Here is a 25,168-nt window from a genome sequence, read left to right as displayed (position 1 = left end):
AACTGGAATAATTACAGTCATCATTACTCAAAGCTAACATAGATGACATTTATATCTATATATCTATATAGACCTAGGTAAAAGAGGTACAAAATAAAAATAAAATTGTCAATGAGCATAAAAAGCTTCAAATTTACAGTGTAATGTCTATTTATTCCAATAATGTTTTACAATGTCATGGGTCATAGCAATGCCTGCTAGCATGCTAGCATAAAAACCGTTAACATGTAATATTTTTAGACATGTTTTGGATTTAAAACAGTTTCATTATTTTCTGGGATGTTTTATCGTGACAGGGCCTGAGCCTTTAGCTCGTCCTCCTCAAAAAAAAAAAAAAAAAAACATACAAAAACAAGCTTAAAATAAAAAATAAATAAATACAAAACTCATCCTTTATCAGTGTCAGCTTCACCTCAGGCAAATGATGTCATTTCCTCTGAGTCATACCCCTTAAAGGCTTATTAAACACATTTTATGTTGAGTTTTATGTAAACGTGACAGGACTGACTGAAAACATGGGGACATAAAATAGCATTTATTTCTAGAATTTATGTTTAATTTCATGTTTTTAATCAATTGATGTGAATGATAACAACTTAAACTTGTTATTGATGGAGATTTTTTTCTAAATAACATTTGTTAGCGTAACAAAACTATGAAAGCTGTAGGTCTACTTTGGCTGAGGACAAGGACGAAGACGGGATTTGTAATTTTTAATAAAGAAACAAAATATCTGAGAACCTAATGAATGACATATTCCTTTACAGAACAGCTCACAGAAATCAACCATCAGTCAGTTTTAGAAATTTTTTGGATGAAATACTTTTTTTCACTGTAAGAAGTCAAGGACAGATAATGTGCGTTTCTGGTAGAATGTCCCAGCAATTGTTTCATTGTTATACCGTTAATACTTTGTTTTCCTTTTTATGCATGTGCCACATATAAACGTTGCAGTATATGTTTAAAGAAATGTGAGTGTTAATTTAGCTGTTTCAGATTAAATTAATTTTACAAGTGTTATCAGATATTTTCTAGTCACTGATTAACACGTGTGAAATTTTTGATTTAAACTGTATTAACATACCGTATCTGCTAAATATTACAAATATGAACCATTTTCTTAGGTTCAATGAAAATTACTAACTTAATATGCCTTTCACATCAACCATAATGTTTAAGCCGTTTAAATAAAATAAAATAAAATGTATCAAATTAATTTATATCCAAAACACAAGCTAAAGTTTAAGTGTATTTTGTTCGGATTACCCATAACTCTGTTACATTGCCCTTACGAAAATTAACCATGGTTTTATTGTAGTAAAAGTGTAGTAACCGTGTTTTTTTTTGTTTGTTTTTTTTTTTGGCATATTGATAACCATTTGTATAACCACAGTTTTACTACTAATACCGTGGTTAAACTATGGTTAGTCTAGCAAAACCATGGTTAATTTGTGGTTACCACGTTTTTTTTGGTTTAATTTGTAGTAAAACCATGGTTATTTTTCGTAAGGGTGATTCAGATTTGCGATTCATGAAACAAATCAAATTAATCATTTAGGCAGTTTGAACCAATTTCAAAATGTAGTGAAAGTAAAAGTAAAAAAAAAAAAAAAAAAAGTACTGTTTAAATACGTTTGTTTATACTTCTTTGCTATACACCACCTCAGGCTGTAGTACTGTATGTAGTATGAAGGAGTTCCTCAGGGTTCACTGTTGAGCCTTGTAGAGTTCTAGAACTTTACCCAGCATCCTCTTCGCGCTCAACATGGAGGAACTGACGGTGGAGGTCCGTGGCTCCAATGGAGCTTATTATAAGGTAAATACACGATTTTACTCCATTTTCTTTTACTATACACACGCATGTGTCTCTTAAGATAGCGAGGATGATAAAACCTTCAAGAAAATATTGGAAAACGAGCTACATTATGTACTTTTGACGCGTATAAATAGTGCTCGACTCTGTGGCTGTTAGCCGTTAGCCGGTTAGCAGCTGCGTGAGGATGATATTTAAATAAGAAAACATTACTTAATTCCGTGCTAACGTTTATTTATCCTCGACTTCAAATACAAAAGTGGTTTCCATTACGAGAAAACGAGGTTCAAGGTCAGAATAACTGACTTTTGGTTTCAGTTTGGTTTTATCTGCTAACGTTAAGTTGTATTGAATATTATTCAGTCCGGCGTTCGGTTAAATCGTTTTTCAACGATTTATAAGAACAGAACCACAATGAATGTTTGGATAAAAGCTAATAATACTTCATTACTAAAATAAACACCAGTAATTGGGCATTGTTGTTCGTTACAAACATGCAATCGGTCAGATTCATTGGTTTTACTATCATTATAGTGAAGCTCATAATAACCTATTTACCAATTCAGAACCATTTATAAATAAAACAAGCTGTTTAGTTGAACAAGTGAGATTGATATGTGGTTTCAGTTGAGCTAAAAAGACGCCAGGAAGCTTATATTCATAATTTAAGGTGTGGTCAGAAATGATCAGATTATATGCAATTTGTATTCCCAGACCAGATTTTGATTCTCTCAAGAAATTTCCAAGTAATGTGTCTGTATTGTGTAGTACTTACTCTATACATCATGCATGAATCTATAGCTTTCTACATGGAGTAGGATGTATATTAATAAACACGAGAGTCTAATTGAAGTTATTACTCCATCTCCATCTCATGCTTATCTCAAAGCACGTCAGCTGTTCACTTTCCATCTGCAGCTGTCATTCAGCGCAGCAGATATTTTAACACCGGTCTATTTTGAGATGAGGCTTAAGAGATACCAACTTCCATTTTGGAGTCAGTTGCCATTGAGAGGCAGCGCTGACCACCTAGTATTGAAGTATCAGTTTATTTTATATAATAACTAATTGGTTTAATATTTGATTGAGCACACTGAACAGAATAATAATCCTTTTTCAAACACATTTGAATGTTTTGTGTGTATAATAACCACACTTCATATAAACAAGCTCTCTGACATATTCGTCAGCTGTTCGTTAGACTGAAACATTATTGAAGGATTCATTGAAAAAGCTGGTTCATAATTGTCAAGCTATATGCTTGTTCTTGTGTGCGTTCGGGTGGGAAAACAATTATTTAGTGATGGCTGAGACTACAGTGTTAGTATTTTGTATATCACTTTTTAAATGTGTTTTATAATATATTATCCCCCGGTTTCATAATCCCAGACTAAAATGTAATTCTGAGCTGTTTCAACTGAAAGAAACTTGCACTGACTGATCTTAAAATATATCATTGTCTTTGTTTTGTCTCGAGATGCACACTAGTAATGTTTTTTTTCCAAAAGCACGTTTATAAAACTGACCTAATTGAACTATGGCCTAATCTTGGTTTAGTCTAAGCCCTGTCTGTGAAACCAGGATGACAATTTTTAAAATATGAATCTTTTTAATCTCATAACTGTGGTATAAGTGTTATTTTAGTATTATTTAAATATTATCATTGTTTTTAAAGATATTTTGAATTAGCTTTCAGTGTACTTTATATTTTTTAAGCTTATTTTCACTTAATTTTGAACTAAACTTAATTCAAATTTTTGGTCAGTTTCGTGTCTAATAATTACATTTTATTTTAGCTTAATTAAATTAACAAAAATTGTTTTTTTATAGTTTTAGCTAACGCTGTTTTGCACAGAAAATTTAGTATTTAGAGTAAATTTAGAAAATGTAGCATTAGTGGATTGTCACTCACACTTGATGAAGCTTTTATAAATGTATTATTATTTTTGACTAATATTTATACTTTATTTGATTTCAGCTTTATTTAAATTCACGATGATCGTAATAGTTTTAGTTAACGACAGTAGTCCTGTTTCACACAGCAAATTCGCAACTTGTATGATAGCATTAGTAGATTCACTTTTTAACAAAACTTCCCTTTTTAACTAATCATTTTATCGGTTGACGTAGTTGTTTGCATTTATTTTAATAACTAATACTACATCTCATTATTCCAGGGCTTTGTCAAGGACGTTCACGACGACTCGCTCTCCGTTTCGTTTGAAAACAAGTGAGTAGAAGCTAATAGTTTGCAATCATTGCATTAATGCCTTTGAAACGAGCTTTTATGAGCATCATTATATGAAAATGGTTTTCTCAGCTGGCAACCTGAAAGACAAGTTCCCTTCAACGATGTGCGGTTACCACCTCCTGCTGACGGCAAAAAGGAGATCGCCGAAGGAGAAGAAGTGGAGGTGAAGTGAAATATGTTTATTATTAGTATTGCACAACCTTTCACAGCTAGAAGCTCTTAAAAACTCTTTTATGAAGTGAACTCACTTAAAGAGTTATTTAGTTTAAGTTTGCCAGAAAAAGTTGTAGAATTTTTATCATATGTGACCCTGGACCACAAAATCAATCATAAGGGTCTTTTTTTAGTTAACTTATTTTTTTATTGAAATTTAATTGAACACATCTTCTGAAAGTGGAATAAATAAGCTTTCTGTTGATTTATGGTTTATGACGACAATATTCGGCGAGATACAACTATTTGAAAATCTGGAATCTGAGGGTGCAAAAAAATCTATATATTGAGAAAATCGCCTTTAAAGTTGTCCAAATTAAGTTCTTAGCAATGCATATTACTAATCAAAAATTAAGTTTAGTTATATTTACAGAAAAAAGTTTACAAAATATCTTCATGGAACATGATTTTTACTTAATATTCTAATGAATTTTGGCGTAAAAGAAAAATCTATAATTTTGACTCATACAATGTATTGTTGGCTATTGCTACAGATATACTACTTAAGACTGGTTTTGTGGTCCAGGGTCACATGTTAATGTAAAAAAATCTTGTGTAATATAACTTTGTTTGCTGGTTTGTATTGTATTTGTTATACTTGTATTTTTTTTTATTGCTTTTGCTGTGAAAATAGCCTACACTGTAAAAAAAAAAAAAAAGTTGAGCCAACTTAATATTTTAAGGTAACCAGCTTCAGCAGATTTTTGAGTTTTCTCAACTTGTCGTTTTAAGTTTATACAACAAAAATTTGAGAATCTCCCACAAAAATAAGATGAGCAAACTAAGAAGTCTGCTGTTCCTGGTTGCCTTAAAATTTTAAGTTGGCTCAACTTTTTTTTTTTTTTTACAGTGTAAGATGCTGACATGGCATTAAATAAAAATATACTACTACTATTAGAAGCTCTTAACGCGTGTTGTTCTGTGTTTTAGATTTACTCGCGAGCAAACGAGCAGGAGCCCTGCGGCTGGTGGCTGGCTAAAGTGCGCATGATGAAAGGAGACGTGAGTGTGACGCACCTAAACTTCCTGTTTCTCCCGAAACAGCTCCGAGTTCACTTTCACTTTTGTTTCCTGCAGTTCTATGTTATCGAGTACGCCGCCTGTGACGCAACCTACAACGAGATTGTAACGTTCGAGCGTCTCCGCCCGGTCAACCGCAATAAAGCTGTGACGAAGAACACGTTCTTTAAGTGCAGCATTCCTGTGCCAGATGATCTCAGAGCAGCGTGAGTACAGGCCTCGGTATATGGGGCGTTTGGACACAAATATTACTGTTATTAATATAAGGAATAATTTAGACGATCACAACTAAATCATACTTAATGAGGTGCATCCTGGGATGGTAATATATACCGTTTATATATTTTATATTATATAATATCTAAACAAAAACTCCTGTATTATCCCAACTCAGTTCTTGTCATGAAGATAGCCTTAGATGCTGACATGGCAATAAAAATAAATAAATTACTTCTACTATTAATATCTCTACGGAATAGAAGCTGGCACTTGTATTTGGTGTTTTTAGTCTTTTTATCTCATAACGTTTGGATTATTATTTTATTATTGTTATTTAAATTCTATTATAGTTTTTATTTATGCTTTGGATTAGCTTTTTTGGTTTTGGTTTAATTTGTTATTAGTTTTTATTTATGTGCCGTTGTTTTCCAGTTTTCTTTAGAAAAGTTAATAAAATATATTTAAAAAAAATACAAATATGAAAGTAATATAAAATAGTTTATATAAAAATGTAATATAAATATTTAAAAACCTGAATTCTTTGAATTTGTAAATAAACTTGTAAATGTTTGAATTAGCTTTTATTTGATTTTTTTTCTGAAAATTTAGTTTCTATTTAGGTGAAAGTTATTTGTACTTAACTTAAGTTGTTTCCAGTTATTTTCAAGTCTTCCTAAAAAAAGAAAGTTAATAAAATTTAAAGAAAAAAATAAATATGTATATATGTCTTTTTTATATTTTATTAACTTTTCCATATTTTTATATACACACACATGCACAATGTATAATTTCACACATTTAATCATAAATTGTAAAAACAAAGTTTTTTCTTTCTCTTTGAAGCATTATTATAATATTTTGTGAAATTTTTGTAAGATTTTCTTCTTGCATCCATTAAAAAAATGGCTGTTAGAGCCATAGCATTGAGGGCAGTGAGGTCATTTCCTGATCCTCTTCCATTGTTTCCTGTTGCCTCCTAATGCTGTCCTGTCAAATAAAGACAAAAAGGCCAAAAATATAACTTAAAATCACAAAAAAAAAAAAAATACTGTTGCAGTAATGAGGATCACCACTGAGAATGAGCAAAAAGCAAAACGTCTTAATGACAATTTGGGTATGAAAATGTGCTTAATTATTTATTGCGCAAAAAAAAAAAAAAAAATTCCCTATTTGATCTTGTTGCAAATTATGTCATATTTATAATTCAGTTGTTTGCATCAGTTTTGGTTAAACCCATGCACTCATTTCTTTTTTGCCCATGTTAGATGTGAGAGCGAACAAGCCCACAAGGATTTCAAAAAGGCGGTCGGAGCCATTCGGATTGTTTACAGCCCGGAGCAAAGTGAACTGACTGTATTGGTGAGTCCCAGTTAACCTCGGCACTTCTGTTAGTAGAGCTAAACATGACAAAATCTTGATCAGCATGATGTTCCCAACACAGTCCATGAACGAAGCCACCGTCAAGCGCGTCTCCCTGCTGAGTGACATGCATTTACGCAGCATCCGCACCAAACTCCTGCTCATGTCCCGGAACGAGGAGGCCACCAAACATCTGGAGGTAAATCCACTCACTCCGTCTGGTTTTCTTGATTATTAAAGTGGGATGTGTACTCAGAGAGTATTAACCCAGGGTTGAAATGTGAAAATCTCTGTTTGTAGAGTACGAAGCAGCTGGCCTCGGCGTTTCAGGACGAGTTCACTGTGAGAGAGGACCTCATGGGTCTTGCCATCGGAAGCCACGGCAGTAACATTCAGCAAGCCAGAAAGGTGCCGGGAGTGACTGCCATCGAGCTGGACGAGGCGACGGGAACCTTCAGGGTTTACGGAGAGGTGCGTCAGCCTTCTGTGCACACTTCATTACGTTATACAGCTTCTCTTTAACGGATACAGTATATTCTCAAATGTTACATTGCAGACTGTTGAGGCCGTACAGAAAGCAAGGAATTATCTGGAGTTTCTGGAAGATTCGGTGCAGATTCCTCGCAATCTTGTTGGTATGTATTTTTTCATTTAGAAACAGTTTGTATAAAGTCAGATGTAAAAGATATAGCTTATTTCACCATTATTAACTTTGATTTAGCTCTAATTTATGTTTAAGTTTTTATTTTAATTATTTATTTTATTTTTTGGGAATTTTATGTTTTGTTTATTTGGGGGGGGGTAATTTTTATTTCAAGTTTAGTCATTTTAATATTTCAACAAACCTATTTCAGTTAGTTGCAAAGGCAAAATTTCTAATTTATTATTATTTTAATTATTAAAGTTATTTTTTTTTTAACGGTATCATCATTTTAGTGCTACAGGAAATTTTTCACAACAGGAGAAAGAAAAATAAACCTTTGCAAAACGATTATTATTATTATTTCTGTTGTTTTTGATTTGTTTTTGTTTTTTCTATTAATTTATTTTTATTTCAGGTTTAGTTATTTTACTATTTCAACACTTATTTCAGTTAGTTGCCAAGGCAAACATTCAAATTTAATTCTAATTTATTTTAGATTATTTGTTTTTTGTATGATATTTATATTTTGCTTTATTTTTATGACTTTTTTTTGTTGTTTTAACAGTGACAACACTTTAGTGCAGTAGGACATTTTTTTAGCAAAAGGATTAAAAAAAAAAAAAACTAAAACTTGACAATGTTTTTTATTATTGTTGTTGTTGTTGTTGTTGTTTTTGATTTGTTTATTTATTTGTTTTATTAATTTTTATATTTCAACAAACTTATTTCTGTTAGTTGCCAAAGCAAAATTCTAATTTAAGTGTTTTTTAAAGTTTAAATTTCTAAAATAAGTTGAATTTAATTTCTAATTTAAATTGTCTAAATTAATTTAATTAGCAACAGAAGTTCATTCGCAAAACGTGGGAACATGATTATTTTGTAAGAGACTATACATGTTTGCACAAAAGCATTAAAATAAATTTTTTATTACATTTTTATTAATGTCCTGTTGTCTTTACCTGTCAAAATGATGTTTACAGATCATTTGTAAAATTGTATTTTTGTAGGGAAGGTTATTGGAAAAAATGGCAAGGTTATCCAGGAGATGGTGGATAAATCTGGTGTGGTGAGAGTGCGCATCGAAGGCGACAATGACAACAAACTCCCCCGTCAGGAAGTAAGACACCTGAAAGTAGCAGAAAAAGCAAGCCAGATCTAAATTTATCTTTATCTTTATATATATATATATATATACACACACACATCCAATAATGCATTTTATTCTTTGTTTTTAATAGGGAATGGTGCCATTTACATTTGTTGGTACGAAGGAGAATATCAGCAATGTACAGGTCTTACTGGAATACCATATTGCTTACCTAAACGTGAGTGTCAGAAACCCAGCAGCCGTGGTGCTGAAAGGCCGCTGATGTGTTTGTGAAACTCAAGAGCTTGTTTGTGTTGTGCAGGAGGTGGAACAGCTGCGACTGGAGCGGCTGCAGATTGACGAGCAGCTGCGTCAGATCGGGATGGGCTACAGGCCCGTCCCAAACCGACCCGCCGATAAGGACAAGGGCTACGCCACTGAAGAGGGCACATCCAACACCCATATCAACCGCTTCTACACCGCCAGGGGCCGCGGCCGCCGGGGGCCCGGATACACGTCCGGCTACGGTAGGGCCTCTGGTTTCAAATCTGTCGCATATAAACACGTCAGATATCATGTGTGTATGTGTGTGTGTGTGTGTATATATATATATATATATATATATATATATATATATATATATATATATATATATCAAACGATTAATCGCATCCAAAATAAATGTTTTGTTTACATAATATATGTATGTGTACTCTGTATATTTATAATGTATATATAAATACATACACATGCAGTATATATTTTGAAATTGAAAATATTTACATGTGTATATACATTTATATATTTATATTCTTACATTTTATATTATATACAAATATATTTAATATATAAACATAACTTTTTTCTTAAATGTATACATGCATGTGTTTATTTTTATATATATACTTAATAAATATACACAGTACACACACATTATGTAAACAAAAACTTTTTTTTGGATGCGATTAATTGTTTGACAGCACTAATTAGGGCTGTGCAATTAATCAAATTCGATTGCCATGCGTATCTCGTCAGTAAAGCCGGTTTCGTGATTAGCAGTAAATCGCCGTCACCTGCTTTCAGATGGAGCGGCAGTTAATACACAGAGCCGTAGTTCACTGACAAGCTAGGCAATATTGCATTCAGAATCGAAGACGAATCGCCTTCGATTATGAACGTAGTTTAGCGTAGCTTGTCAGTGAACTACTATATACCTTTCGCAAACGCACAGTGACTGCCAAATTTCAAATAAAAAAGCAAAGTCTATTTGCAGCTGTATTTCCCATGTCTGTCTACACGGCATAGGCCTTCCTGTTAAAGCTATTTTAAAAATTAAAATAGAGGAATTTAATTAGGGATGTGCCCGAATCCAGTATTTGGAAAGGGAATGATGTGCACTACGGCAACCGTGAAGGGAATAAATACAATATATACGAGATATACGAGAAAAATATATTTCAGTGCTTTCAGGGAGCCGTTATTAATATGCGGGACATTGAAATCACTTATGAATGCGCGTTTGCTTTTTACTTTCACTTTTGAGATTCGCGATCACACGCAGCCTAATCTACTACGGAGTGGCACTACTTACCACACATTTCACAAGATTAGATGTTTATCAGTGGTGCTCAGGATCTGCAAATCATTCGACATCGTCCTATCGGTCATCTCTCCTTACCTCTCTCTGTTTATGTGGTAAGTGAAATTTTATGAACAGTAATGTAACAGGCTACTTCTAGCAAGCGGCTAACCATGTCCCTTTAGTGGCTCCGTAGAACGCATTATTCATTTTCAGTGCCTTTCCGAATACGGATTTGCTATTCGGGCACATGCCTAAATTTAATATATAATATAAAATAGTATAATATAATATTATAAAGCATTCGGTAATGGTGAATATTGACGGATTACTTCCATTGTTCAAATCATTAGGCAAGGTCGTCTATGAGTGACGTCATCTCCCAATACAAACACACCCCATAATATAGTCCTGCCCCTGACATTGATTGACAGCTTTCCATGTAGACATTGGAAATTCAAATGCCAATGGAATTGTGATTCCATTTGAGTTTTGGCACCTTACATGCGCGATGCAGGGAGAGTGAAAAAGCAGACGTGGTAATTAATATTGCTATTTAAATATGACCGGTTATGTCACAATTTATGCGTCCACATATGGAAAATGCAATTGAAAAAACGATTTGCAATTCCTTTTGAAAATTGCCCTGAATATTCTTCCATATTATGACACATCCGTTTATGACATATCAGCCAATCAGAAAAAAATATTTTGCCGATAATTAAAAAATGTAGGCCAAAATATCGGTTGATATATCGGTTGACCACTAATGTATATGGCATCTTTATATAAAATATTTTTCCTGTACAGGCACTAACTCCGAGCACTCAAACGCCTCAGAGACCGACTCTGAGCGCAAGGAAGAGCTGAGTGACTGGTCCATGGCAGGAGAGGAGCCCGAACGCAACCCGAGACAGCAGAGGGACAGCAGGAGGAGAGCAGGAGAGGGCCGGGGTCGGGGACGCGGAGGACCTGGGGGTAGAGGCCGCGGCTCAGGAAGAGGGGCGTCCAACTCCATTAGCTCAGGTATGCTGGCTCCCTTCAGCCCTTTATCGGGGACACGGTTTATTCACCAGCACAGATTTTAGGGCTTTATGTAATCTGTTTTCTTTCGTCCCAAATTCCATGTTATTTCCCCCCCAAGTTCTGCGGTCTCTGTTTATTTTTTCTAGACTCCACTGTAATGGTTTTGTTAAATTCTAACAATCAGAGACCATGTCTAATCGAAAAATTTCTTTAAACTATTTAGTAATTTACTGATTTAAATGACGCATGGAATTTTATTTAAATTCTGTTTCACAATTCAATACAAATGTATTATCAAAATCAGCGGTAATCAAATGAATTTGTAAATCTTTGATTGTTTTTTGGCGCAGCAAAGGTTTAGTGTTTAAAACATGAATGAAAAATTATGTGATATTCCTTAATGTATAAAAAAAAATATTGAGACTGTACTATTTCACCATAGTATTTACTGTACTATATTTCTGTCTTTATTTCTTCAAGGCAAAAAATTAAAATATTTGACAGGGTTGTATTGAAGACTTTCAATCTGCATTTTTGGTATCGCAGAAATCACAAGACCCTAAGATTTATGTTTTATGGAGGAGAAAAAATATGACTTATGACCATAATGTAAAAATTTAGTCCCTTGTTTTAAATAAATTGTGGCTCTAAAAATAACACAATATGGCCACGATTTACCTAAAAAGAGGGAACAAATTATGTTGTGGTAACAATTTAACTAAATTGAAGAAACATGTTAATATAAAACGTTTCTAGAAATTGATAAGTTGAGAGAACGAGTTCTTAATTTGTAGCCATGTTAACCTTTTTTTTCTTCCACGTGATGTATGGGGCTCTGTAATGTTTGAATATGTCTATGTATATTAGATGAGTATATAGTATATTTTATTGTTTCAAAGCAGTATTTTATATTTATGCATTTTTGTAAAATAAAATCATTTTTTCAAAATTAAATATATTTAATATTTGATAGCATCTGTATTTTAAAATCAAATTTATGAAATTATTAAAAAATGTAAAAGTTTTACACAGGCAAGCACCTTCGAAAATGTTTTAAAATCTAGTTGCTCTCTATTTTTATTTATTTTTTGTTCTTGCATGTTGCATTGCCCAGTAAATAATTAGTTTAGTTCCTGTCTTTCATGTCAGTCCTGAAAGATCCAGATGGAAACCCATACAGTCTGTTAGACAACACCGAGACGGATCAGACGGCAGACACGGATGCCAGTGACTCCCAGATGAACACCAACCGTCGCAGACGCTCCCGTCGTCGCCGCACAGATGAAGACACCACAGTCATGGACGGCATGAGCGAGTCCGACAACGCCTCCCTCAGCGAGAACGGCCTTGGTGAGCACTAAAGCTGCAGGATAGTTACCGTCTAAAATAAAGTCTAGAAACAAATACAGTACACAAATTGTAGCTGTTTAAGGTTTATTTATAATCATCAAATTAGAAATAATATTACAGAAAACAGTAGGTTTATTTAAAAATATATCACCTGAATGTATTTTAGGGTTTTTTTTCTAGTTTACATCTGAAATGTCTTTTATAACCTTTTGTTAATTGTATACCTTTTATAATTTATTCAGAGATCGTCATGAAAATAGCCTTGATGCTGGCATGGCGTTAAAAAGTAAATAAATACAGAAAAAAGTACAATCTACTTAGTGTCAACTGTGAAGATGTAGAATATTCTGCAGGAACACATTCTCTCCTCTCATCATAACACAAGTGACTTTCTATTCATCAAAACATTTATAAAAAATATTATTATTTTTACAATGATTGTGCAAAATATTTAACAATATATAGTAGGGCTGGGCGATTATTGCAAAAAAAAAATATTTTTTTTTTTCCAGAACGTTTGACCGATTATCTATTTGTTTTTTTTTTAACTAAAGTTGAAAATGTAACTACAACGTGATTCAAGTAACTTGTTCATTATTAACCCTCTAGTTAAAGAAAATTCTATTCCAAGTGCACCACACATGAAGTTGTCAACAAATGTTAAACAAATCACTTGTTAAATCTTTGCAGAAAAGATGCATGAACTATAACTATATCTTGTACAAACTTATCTTATACATATTATATGTTCAGAAATAATACAAGGAAAATGCTTTAAAAAAAAAAATCTAATTCAAAATGACTGAAGGTATAACACCAGTAGACAATTATTAACTATAAATGTTCTGTAAAACCAATGAACAGCAGCTTTCAGCCTGTCACCACGATGCAAACATGAAATATCAGACATACAGTAGTAAGTTTTTTAATTTGATTGCGCTGCTTTTCCATTGTTTTTTCTATGTAAACATAGGCACGTTTGACTGTTGTGTTCCTGTCTCTTGCAGCGTCTAATACATGAAACGGCAGTCTAAAAACGCGGCGCTCAAGTTAAAAGAAGTTCACTCCCATCTTCTTGCATGTTTTTCCTGTTCCACGGCCTGCGTCGCATCTTTGTCAACACAAAAGTGCATTCTATGTGAATGGCATCTAGCGATATGAGCGCATGAACATGCGGTTGGATCATTTTTTTCTTTTTACTGTTATCATTGGAATATGGTCTAATAAGTGTCTAATTCTGACATTTGGTAATATTTCTATTCAAAAATACGATTCCTTGATTTCTAAAAAATAAAATTGTTTCAAAACATTAAATTCGAATTTATTGATAAAAATCTGAAAAATCGCCCAGCCCTAATGTATAGTTGCAGATTAAAATTTTCATAGATTTTTAGATTTTTATTGGCTTCATTGTTTAGTTGGAAATAATAACATTGAGAGAAATTCCACAAACTGCGACCAGCTCGAATGGCTTTTTCCAAAACGGCTGTCAGTATTTAAGGTCAGGCTTTCCACCGGTCTCTTGTAGATGATGCTGAAGCTAAACCACAGCGGCGCAATCGTAGCCGCCGACGCCGTTTCCGGCCTCCTGAGGAGAGGCAGCCAGGTACCGATATGAATTAACACTGGGTTTGTGTTCAAGCGAGTGTTAGTCCAAACTGCATGGCACTGATTGCCTGGAATAACATCAGGACTTCAAACTAAACCCACATGATCAGTCAAACATGCCAGATCACAACAGCTTAAGGCAAATAAAGAGAGTTATTTGTTGAGCCCAACTGATAAGGGTTTTTGGGGGCCGATACCGATATTAGGGAGAAAAAAAACTGCAATATGTCCATGTCCATTCATATGTCCAAACTTTTGACTGATCCTGTATATAGAATACATTATATACATAAACAGAATATATATATATATATATATATATATATATATATATATATATATATATATATATACATATACATAAACAAATGACAGATTCCATAAAATGACACGTTATACAGTAAATTCCGTTTTGTGACTGGATTCCACAATTCCGTCCGTGTTTTCTGCATCGCCGAAATCATACTAAGTATGATAAGCTCATTGTGAGAGTAAAAGACGGGGACATTGTTTATTTACTTTATTGCATTGCGTCTCACCAACCAACGTAGTATTAAATCACTTTTCAACACTCAAGCCACCACTGCACTGCCATCTATTGGACTGCAGAAAGATACTAACATTTCAATCTGCTACTGACTGTACTGACAAACTATGCTGACTTAGGAAATGTGATGTGACCGATGTGATAAGCATAAGTGACATGGAAGTATTAAGGGATGGGGTTAACGTTATACTGAACTTATATTGAAAAGGCAAACTTATGGAGTCATTGTTTATTAACTTTACAGTAAGTTATGTATTTCACAAACTAATTAGCAACTTACCGTTAAGACAGCGCTTGACTCAATGCTGCCTGAACAAGAGACCTCCTTTCTGAAGTGAAAGAGTTGGCTGGTGTCACTCAGGGTTGCCAGGTTTTCGCAACAAAACTCGCCCAATTGCTCCTCAAAACTAGCCCAGTCACATTCTGGGGGGTAAAATAAATGTTTTTTTCACGGATTTCCCTGGTACAATTCGTATTCAAGGGGCTATATATCACGTTATTGGGATGGCTACAACCCGCGGCAACAGTGTTAAAGTAGCCCAGTACTGCAGGAACACCGCAGACTTGGCAACACTGCTGTCACTACAGTGACCTGGGTCGCCAGTAGCAAACAATGGAGCGCACTCTGTTGGACAAACTAAGAAATTACAGCACTTATAAGCATTTTATCTGCATTATATGTTCTGTCAAAAAAATATTGTATCGGTTCATATCTGTGGCATATACATCGATAGGCTCATATCGGCCGATAAAATTGGCAAAACGATATGGGCTGTCTTTGACTAAGGATTTTTCTGGTCGACTAGTAGTCGTTCATTTTAAGCATTAGTCAACTAATCACACGTTTATTATTAAACCATTTAAATCATTATAATATGCCTTTAGTTGCCTAGGCTATAGCATAATAAAGCACTCAAGCACACGTATAAAGTTTGCCACAACGCACCGGCAGAAGTAATGGTTATGAATGTGTCAGGGAAAAACAGTAAGGAGACTGCATTGACATTTTAATAATTTGATAAACTAGTGCTATCTTTTTTTCGATTTAAGATTGGTCATCTCCATATGCGCCTATATGCATGTTTCATACGGATTACATAATCTGAGAATATTGTTTTCCAGTTGAATGTTCATTTGAAAGTAGACATTTCATTTTCTATGGATGTATTTTTCATGTCTGTAAGGCAAAGATATTTTAGGCACAGAGTTTTCACGCTCAAGTTCACAGAGACCGAGACGGCAGAAAGCGCATCCTGTTTGCTTTCATTATTTCACAAAAGCGCGTTTTGTTATTGTGAATGCACACAAATAAATGTAGAGTCTTTACAGATTTGAAAGATTTATTACTCTTATCTGTATGAGCAAAACTGAGGGAGTATTTTAAGAGCAAGTGAGTGCACCGGCGCCCTCCATCTGTCCTGCAGTGAGCGCTACTGTTCAGCTTCTACACTCCACACAAACACTTCAATAACACACATTTCTCTAGGTTAATGTTAGATTGAGCGGCCATTTGAAGTTGCTAATACTTACATATTTCAGATGATAAGCCATATTTGAGGTCGATGAATGATAGGTGTGCGTTTAGATGTCCTGCCCGATGTACTGTATTATCACATAGACCAGCCGTTAATGATCTGTCTGTCATGGACTGCGTGACTTTACCAATGTGGAATTTAAACATTTTTATTTACATTTTTTTCTGCGACTAATACAATTTTGGTCGACCAAGCCTCTTCTGATCGACTAACGATTAGTCGACTATTAGAGAGCAGCCCTACAAAGCGATAAAGCGGGCGGGCTATTGTTATTTGTTATTTTTAGGTAGTGGTTACATTTATTGTTATTTTAGTGAAATAACATCTAAAAGTTATGTTCATCTGGAACATATGAATTTCAACTTTTTTTACACAATTGCAAATAACATTGTTTTTAATGCAGTAGGTATTAATTTGCATGGTGTATGTAAATGCATGTAGGCCTATTACCTCAAAAGTGTCGTTTACCTACAAGATTGTTATTTACTCACCGACATGTCATTCCAAACCAAAGGAGATTGTCCAGTTGCTTTTTTTCCCACATAGGGAAAGTGAATCTTCCTCTCCGCCGCAGCTTTCAAACATCACGGTTTAAGGGTTTTTATAGCAGCCAGTTAGAGAGGCAAGATTTGAGAGCTCCGGCAGAGGAACATTTTCAGTATTTAATATGTGGTCTGTTCCTTGCACAAATATATTTCACCCTCGTTTTAGAATAAAAAAATGCAATCTTTTAAAAAAATTTTTGCTAATGAAATCATTGACATCTCTTGCAGTTACTGTGGCTGACTACATATCACGAGCTGAATCTGAGAGCAGACAGAGAAACCCAAGAGATCTGAGGAAGAACAAAAAGGACATGGTAACTCCATATTGCTTCTTTTATTTATCTCTGTGATTAGATTTAAATGAAAGAACAGGGGTGCACAATATTAATGGTATTTAATCATAACTATAAAAAAAATAAATAAAATTAATTAATGTTTATAGCAGTGCTGGGCAACGATTAATCGCATTCAAAATAAAAGTTTTTGTTAATATGTGTGTACTGTGCATATTATGTATATATAAATACACGCATGTATATATTTTAAGAAAAATAAGTTATGTTTATATATATATATATATATATTTATATATAATATCAATTATATAAATATGTAAATGCATTTAAATATTTTAAAATATTTACTGAATGTGCGTGTTTTTACATATACACAGTACACACACACACACACACATTATATAAACAAAACCTTTTATTTGGATGCGATTTAATCGTGATTTAATCGTTTTCCAGCACTAGTTTATAGTTATTTATTTAGATATTTTACGGACGATAATGGATATTTAATTGTCATAATCTCCTGCGAATAAGCAGAAACAAAGTCTACTATTTAACTCCTATTTTACAATTCATCGGTTTATTTTTATTTTTTTTCTATATCAGATAACAAAAGGAATATTTATAAAAAAAAATTTGTGCAATGCATTACCATGTTGTGATCAGGGTTATTATAGTTAACTTCAACAAAAAATGAAGAAAAATGTAATTTTGGTTAAAATTGAGAGAATTGCAAAGACATTTCTCATTTTCATTTTGTTAACGTAATGTACTAAAACTAAATTAATAATTAATAAAAAATACATGGACAAAAAAAAAAAAAAAACCCTCTAAAATGACAACAGAAAAAAAAGTCAAAAGTGGTAAAAATGGAAAATATAAAAATAAGAACTAATTTAAAACATTTATATTAAATTAGAAATAATAAATTGAATTCAAAATAATAGTATCTCAATTATACCAAAGTTAACACTGGTTATAATGGCAGAATGAACTTTTGAAACCATTTGTTTTATTACAATTTTAACAGAGAGGTTTAGTTTCATAATATCACTTATTTATCAGTTATCTACTATAATGTTGCCTAAAATACAGGGCTCCAGACAAACAAATCGAGTTTGTTAAAAAACTTAGGCGCCAAACTATTTTTTTAGGTGCCACAGAATAAACATTTTATCTTTTATCTTTTTTTTACATTTGAATATTTCAAATCATACTGTCATGTGTTTATGTCTCATCTTTTCTTGACTTTATCAGCATTTAAAACCATCTTGTAGATGACCTGGGAACTAAATGTCTTTTCCAACTTATACAGTCACAAAGAATTGCTCATTACACAGAATCTGTACCATTATCATGGACCATAAGCATCACTTGTCCACTGAGTGTAGTTTGGGCTCCTCCTCAATGCATCCTATAAATGTCGATGTCTTTCACACATTCAGTCCGTTTTTCTTAATTAGTAACATGCAGTTTTATAGGAGGAGCTGAATCATGTAGACAACAGGTTAAGTAAAAATATTAATATGCAATAGTGCATTAATATAGCAAAATGCTCTTCTTTACCGTTATTTTTCTAGCTGACTGGTGAGTTTATGGATGCCGAATGGTTATTCTGATGTAAACGTATTAACACGTTGCAATGTTTACAAGTGTTACACTTTTTCCGCAGTTTGAAACACTGAATGAGCTTTAATATGAGGCATTTCAGTAAGCTGTAGCTACTGTAGGCTTTCTTATAAAATAGCCTACCTTTTGATGTTAATTCATGTTCATTATGTACTATAGTAGCAAAGAGAAAGATGGGTTCACTTGCTGCTTGAACTGAAGCGCTATAGTGATCGCTCCTGCCGTATTAAAGAGCACCGAAACCGTATTTTCTGTCTGAATTTGGTGTAATTACAAAGCTTATACTTCGTTTATTAAAAAAAAGCCACAAAGCTTTTTGCGATTACTGGACAGCAAGTGCACTTCAAATATTATGAAGTTCACGCATAATCAGAACACAGCATAGACCTTGATAAGAAGCTATTAATAATGCTTATAAACGAGATTTGTTAACGATATTGCCAATATTCACACAGCAGACAGCTTTATCTGTTGTAGTTTGATAAAGTTGTGCACGAAATAGACACTGCTTTTCTGCACTTTTACTTGCACGTCTCCGACATTTCGATCTCTCTCGCGCTGCGCAACTGAGCTGCGTTTAACAGAGATGAGGGCTGTTTGAAAGTAATTTCATCGTCTCAGTTTAATACGTGAACATAACAAAACATGTGATCGCAATACCATCAGGAAAAAAGGCATTACATGCAAATTTTTAAGTCATAACATGTAAATATATAGTCGCCAATGGCGACCTCAGCTAAAACTTCACTCGCAAATTAATATTTTTGGTCGCAAATGCGACCGTTTTAGTCGCAGTCTGGAGTCCTGAAAATATTATAATTTATTTTTAAATATTGGTGCATCGCTACTCTAAAGTTATATTGACCGGTTTCCCTCAGTCATTGAAAACCTGTAAATATTTCATTTTTAAAAAAAAAACTTATTTCATAATCACCAAAAACAACTGGACTAGTCGTGGAAACTCATTGGTCAAGGTGCTGTATTTAGATGAAAGCAAAAGTAAAGAGCTTGGCTTTTAATCGCAGCTGTTTTCTGTTGTCCGCAGGGTCAAGTGGACTTCATATCGGAGCACAGCCCGGCTGAAGCCGTTAGCAACGGCCCCTCCAAAGCAGACGATCAGAGCAAAACACCACAAGCTTCTGTCGAGAAGACGCCCAAAGCCAAGCCAGCTGTCGTTAATGGAGTCTCCTAATCAGTTCGGTTTCTTTCTCCAAACTCATAACCTTTACGATTTTACAATAGTGCTTGTACAAGCTTGCCAAAGATAGACGTACGGACTTCCACATTCTCGATTGCACTTTTCAGTTCCTTCACTATGGAACAGATAATTACAATGGAAAAAAAAATATTGAGACAAAAAAAAAAAAAAACCCAAGTCACACCTGTGTTCCTGATCAGATGTTGTGCCTTCAGAGCATAGTTTCAACATTATGTTGGCTGGCTATAGAGCAAACAAACAGAAAAAAAAAAACAAAACAACAGCAACAACTTGTCTGAATACGGAAAGACTCCCAGACATCCTTAGCTGCTTTTTGTTACGTTTTAATATGCAACCACTTCTTCACGAGGGGTTATGGGAAAAAGAGGACGTTTTGCACTGAATAGTCATTTCTTGACCTTTAGAATAATGTTAGTCTGGAAACTGGTCTGCTAACTGTCCATTTTAAATGCTGTATGTACAACACTTCCTGAACGATTGATTGGATTTCATCCTTTGCCTGTTGGGTTGTTGTAATGGTGGCAACCGAGACTGTTTTGCTAAAGGAGCCTTTTTTTTTTTTTTTTTTTTTTTTTGGTTTATTTATTTTAAAATGTACAGTATTTAAAATTAACGACGCAGTGGTTTTTAACACTAAACTGCCTGAACTTAGCACGCAGATTACAAATTTGGACTACTGAAAGATCAATTTCCAGATGTTCTGTTCTGTAAACTACGTTTGTTAGTCCTTATGGTTTTTTTTTAAAGATCATTCTGGTTGTTTGATGTGCAATATGTTTTGTATGCAGGTAGTTCATAAATAAACATTTGATCTTCCAGCCAGCCTTTCAAAGTTGGTGCATCTCTTGTTTTGGTCTTTTCTGTCCAAACAAGGCTCGTGAATAATTCAGCTTTCCTGTGTGTGAAGATGCGGTCACTTTTAATGTTATTTGGCGAATTTTCACGGGCAAATTTGACAGAAAATTAATTTTCAGGAATGTTACCACACGTTTAATTTTAATGCTGACTCTGCATTAGAGTTTGGCACCATATACTGATGTTTTCATTTAGAAATTGCTATTATATTACACAAATAAAAAAATAATAAAAAAAACATGAACATGGCCCATATTGGAGCTGAATTCAGATTAAATGTGATTTTTTGCTGTTCACACTGTCATAAAAGGTTTTGAATCTGATATGGGCCACATTCAGCCGTGTAAATGGATTCATTTGCATACAAAAGGAGATCAGATCTATATGACAAGATGGTGTTTAATGATCACTAAGAATTCAAGTGCATCAGACAGGGCTCGTTCAAACATTCGACGACAATCTATTTCTTCGCCTGTCCATCAAGTAAATCTTTAGCCTCGTTGATTTTTGCCGCCAGATATGGGGATCCGCCTGCCGAAGAAACACAAATAACACTTACAGCTCAGAGGAATTCAAATCCTGCACAGATTTGTAGCTTTTCCATTATATGAAACAGAGTCTCACCTCGGTCAGGATGGTTTAAAATCATCAGTTTTCTGTGTACCTCTCTGATCTTGTTTTTGTTTGCGGTAGGACTAAAGGAAAGAATGAAATTCATATGGGTCAAACTTTGTACGGTCCCTTCTATTATCAGGGTTCCCACGGGTCCTTGAAAATTTGTGAATCTGATTAAAAATTTTCAAGACCCTGGAAAGTTTTTGAAAATAAACAAACATGGATACAGGTCCTTGAAAATTCCATATTATTCCCTCCTGTCCGCTAATGTGTTATTTCGCCAACACTTTGTGGCCTATGCATACTAGCTAGCTTGATTTACGCTGCACATTTATGCGTTACGTTAAGTGTTTCCCACGTGAGGTACTTTGTGTTGTTCGTTGCCATGACGTTCACATGCACACGAAACTACTAAGATGGTACCTCAATGTTTCACAGACACACCGTGAAACATTGCAAAAATAGGCTGAAACGTGATGACTGGAAAATGCAAGCTTCAAGATATTTGGCTCACCAAAGAAGATTACAAAGAATGGCTTGCCAGAGATCCAAAGGATGTAATGTTGTATTGCTTTACTTGTTAAAATAATGAAAAGCCACGAGGCAAGAAAAACTTAAGCATATTCATATATCTTAAAACTTCTAGTTACATGAGCCTAAGCTGTTGCTCCATGCAAAAGTTAATATCAGATCATTTTAGAATACAGTATAGTATATACCAAATATTATTCAATTTTATGCAAAACAGAAATACGACAAATATCAGATTTCTGTCATATGGCCAAAAATAAATGCAAAAAAAAAAAAAAATGTTTTTTTTGCATAGTTGTGTTTGACACATGAAAACTGTAACAATGTATCTTACAAGGTGACGCGATGTAACTTTTGCTCTCACTTGAAATGTGTCCCCACATTAAGTCCTTGAATTTGAGGGTATTGGACCTGGAAAGTCCTTGAATTTGAAGTTAACCAAGGTGTGGGAACCCTGTATTATACTATCATTTGGATTGGATTTATTAACATGTACATTAATGTGCTTCTGACTCAGAAAGCAGATTAAAGGCCTGTTCACACCAAGGATGATTACCATGAAGTTCAAATAATCCTTCTAGTTCTAAGAGAATAGTTAAGTCCACTCCACAGCTGTAACAATAAAGGCCTGTTCACACCAAGAACAAAAACTATAACTATTAGCATCCACACCAATGCATGATAACATTACTATGAAAATGAGCTGCATTTATGTCATCTGCCGCTTTAAATGCTCAAGCTCTTTAAATCAGGTGGATTCTAATTGGCTGTCAATGTTTTTAAAGTTCAGTGCAGACAACAACTGCAACGTGCTCTTATAATAAACAGGAAAAAAATTGCATTTTGTGTGAATGGCCCCTAAGCAGATTTTAGAAAAGATGTGGCATAACAGGGTTGAAAAAACACTCAAATTTCAACTTTGTTAGCTGTACATTTTCTCTGATTTCAAACTAATGAGCATTAATAATAACTACACTGTAATATATTCTAAACTGGTGTGTAATACTGGAACTAAACTTTGTGGAAATGTAAAAGCCGTTAAGTAAGATTAAGCAGGTTTTTGAAATAAATGAAATGTGAAGTAACAGGTTTGAAAAACTCAAATTTCTAGTTTGTCAGATGTACATTAAAAAACACAATATAATATTCTACATTGTTGTGTAACAGAGTAAAACTTAACATTGAAAATGTTTTGGAAAAACAAATGTGGTGTAACAGGGATGAATACTCAAATATCTACTTTTTCAGTTGTGCATATCTGATTATAAATCAATGACTGTTTTTAAAAACAGCTACTCTAAGATATTCTACGCTGTGGTGTAACAGGTTGGAACCAAATATGGTGGAAATGTACATGATGTAAAGTAAGATGATTAAGCACATTTTAGAAATAAATCGTGAAAAGTGGAAAAACATTTACATTTCTTCTTTGACAGTTATATATTTCTTGAATACAATTCAATTATTGAAAATAACTATATTATAATATAAACTGTTGTGTAACGGGATGGAACCTAACATGGTGGAAATGTAAATGATATAAAGATTAAGCAGATTGTAGATATAAATTATGAAATGTGGAATAATAGGTTTGAAAAAACAACCACACTGTGATATATTTTAGAGCGTTGTGTAACAGGGTGGAACCTAACATGGGGGAAATGAAGATGCTGTAAAATAAACAGCTGTAGTTCTGTGTTGTGTCAGGGAATTTTATTAATATTCCTTTAAATTCAGACTAACAGGGTGGAAATTTGTGTGAAACAAAGTACATATTAACAGGGTGGAAAGAAGTACTAGGGATCTAAAAAATGTTATACATTATTTATATTTTTATATTAAAACATGTATCCTCTGACAACACAGTAATTGTATTGAATATACCTTTAAATATGTGTATTATTTTGTGCAAATATAGGCTATATGTAAACTTAAAATTAGCAGTATTAGTGTATAACAAGAAATTTTTCTCAATTGAAAAATACATAATTTGTGAAAACATAGACTACCTGATGCCAAGAATAAGGGAAGCTTCTCTCCTGGTCATCTTTGGATCAAAACCACCTCTGTAGTATCCACTACCAAAAGCCTATCACACATATGTAATTTGTGTTTGTTAAAATACAATTGTATGAGTTTATTGTGTATGGATTATATGATATGAAAAAATATAACTTGCAGATTTGGATGCTTCCAGAGCATGTTTCACTTGTGGCTCCATATGTTTCATAGCTTGCATTGCATAGCGACCTGTAAAAATGGAAACCATTAGAAAACAATCAGGCTTAATTAATCAGCAGATTGAACTGTATCATGTTCCTGTGCAGATTTCTCATATTTTGTTGGAATCATACCTGCAAACCCTGCTGCTGCCAGGGTAAGGCCCACGGCCACCATGGTACTAGCCTAAAACACATAAAACAATAACCCTTGATTGTGCAATTTGCATTAATTGAGAGGCAATTTGCATTATTTAATGCAACCACACATCAGACACGTCAATCACAACACATCCCTTATATACAGACTATTTCTCATCCACAGCATTGATTACATGCATCATAATCATATCTCACAGTTCTCACAATTTACAGTGGCAGACAATATTAACTCATATCCAGACTGCAAAGGTTTCACTTGAAGCTTCATGTTTTATATTGTGAAGCTGACATATAAATAAACACAAAAAACGTATGTATTTACATGTCAAATATCTACAAACACGAAGGATTTGCTCAGACAGTCAGTCAGTAACAGCACTGAAAGTCACTATCAGTTAGCAATGTGCTAATGCTTACATCTCATTTGCTTCTAAATGACTTAATAAACGCAATACAATCATGCCAGACTGTGTTAAAGTGGGGACACTTACCATTTTCTCTGCTAAGATCCTGTGTTGCGATGGTCTGTAATAACTTTAATCATGACTGACTGCTAAATGTCAGGCTCATGTGTTGTTGTTATGCTGACTTCTGAACTTCAGAGAGCGACCTGCCGCAAAACGATCCAGCACGTCGCAACGCCCGAACCGACGTCGTAAATCGTCAGTTGCAAAGAAGGTACAAGTTTTTTAGAGCTTCTTGGTTTGATGCTGTGCAGAAGAGTAAGTAGGTAACCATAGTAACAGTAAAAAATATGACTATCTGATGGTGTTTATAAATGAAAAGCTGAAAACGAAAACCTATTTGTACATAACATATATATAGCCTATATATATATAAACATTTA

The 25,168-nt window shown here is 33.9% G+C and overlaps 2 protein-coding genes across 5 annotated transcripts; one reads left to right on the top strand and one right to left on the bottom strand.

The window, feature by feature from the left end:
• Positions 1-1,705: 1,705 nt before the first annotated feature.
• Positions 1,706-20,199, top strand: fxr1 (FMR1 autosomal homolog 1). 4 transcript variants are annotated; one of them, XM_058760554.1, is made up of 17 exons: positions 1,706-1,816; positions 3,991-4,043; positions 4,134-4,227; positions 5,208-5,279; positions 5,355-5,503; positions 6,782-6,875; positions 6,958-7,074; positions 7,176-7,346; positions 7,432-7,510; positions 8,526-8,662; positions 8,757-8,843; positions 8,928-9,132; positions 10,995-11,210; positions 12,360-12,560; positions 14,089-14,166; positions 17,024-17,109; positions 19,766-20,199. In XM_058760554.1, exons 1-17 carry the CDS (start codon positions 1,766-1,768, stop codon positions 19,910-19,912), a joined length of 2,037 nt encoding a protein of 678 aa, XP_058616537.1. In that variant the 5' UTR covers positions 1,706-1,765; the 3' UTR covers positions 19,913-20,199. The 4 variants fall into 4 exon arrangements, with proteins under 4 accessions (XP_058616537.1, XP_058616538.1, XP_058616539.1 ...); XM_058760555.1 differs by having other exon boundaries at positions 1,707-1,816; positions 8,526-8,635; XM_058760556.1 differs by lacking the exon at positions 14,089-14,166 and having other exon boundaries at positions 1,707-1,816.
• Positions 20,200-21,175: 976 nt separating this feature from the next.
• dnajc19 (DnaJ (Hsp40) homolog, subfamily C, member 19) lies at positions 21,176-24,967 on the bottom strand. The gene is made up of 6 exons (XM_058760558.1): positions 24,813-24,967; positions 24,295-24,346; positions 24,120-24,190; positions 23,950-24,029; positions 21,419-21,489; positions 21,176-21,325 (listed from the first exon to the last, which is right to left on the bottom strand). Exons 1-6 carry the CDS (start codon positions 24,813-24,815, stop codon positions 21,255-21,257), a joined length of 348 nt encoding a protein of 115 aa, XP_058616541.1. The 5' UTR covers positions 24,816-24,967; the 3' UTR covers positions 21,176-21,254.
• Positions 24,968-25,168: the final 201 nt, after the last annotated feature.

The sequence above is a fragment of the Onychostoma macrolepis genome, chromosome 22, assembly GCF_012432095.1.
Source record: "Onychostoma macrolepis isolate SWU-2019 chromosome 22, ASM1243209v1, whole genome shotgun sequence".
Taxonomy (NCBI): domain Eukaryota; kingdom Metazoa; phylum Chordata; class Actinopteri; order Cypriniformes; family Cyprinidae; genus Onychostoma; species Onychostoma macrolepis.
Note: the sequence above shows the minus strand (reverse complement) of the source record. Positions and strands in the feature narration are given on the sequence as shown.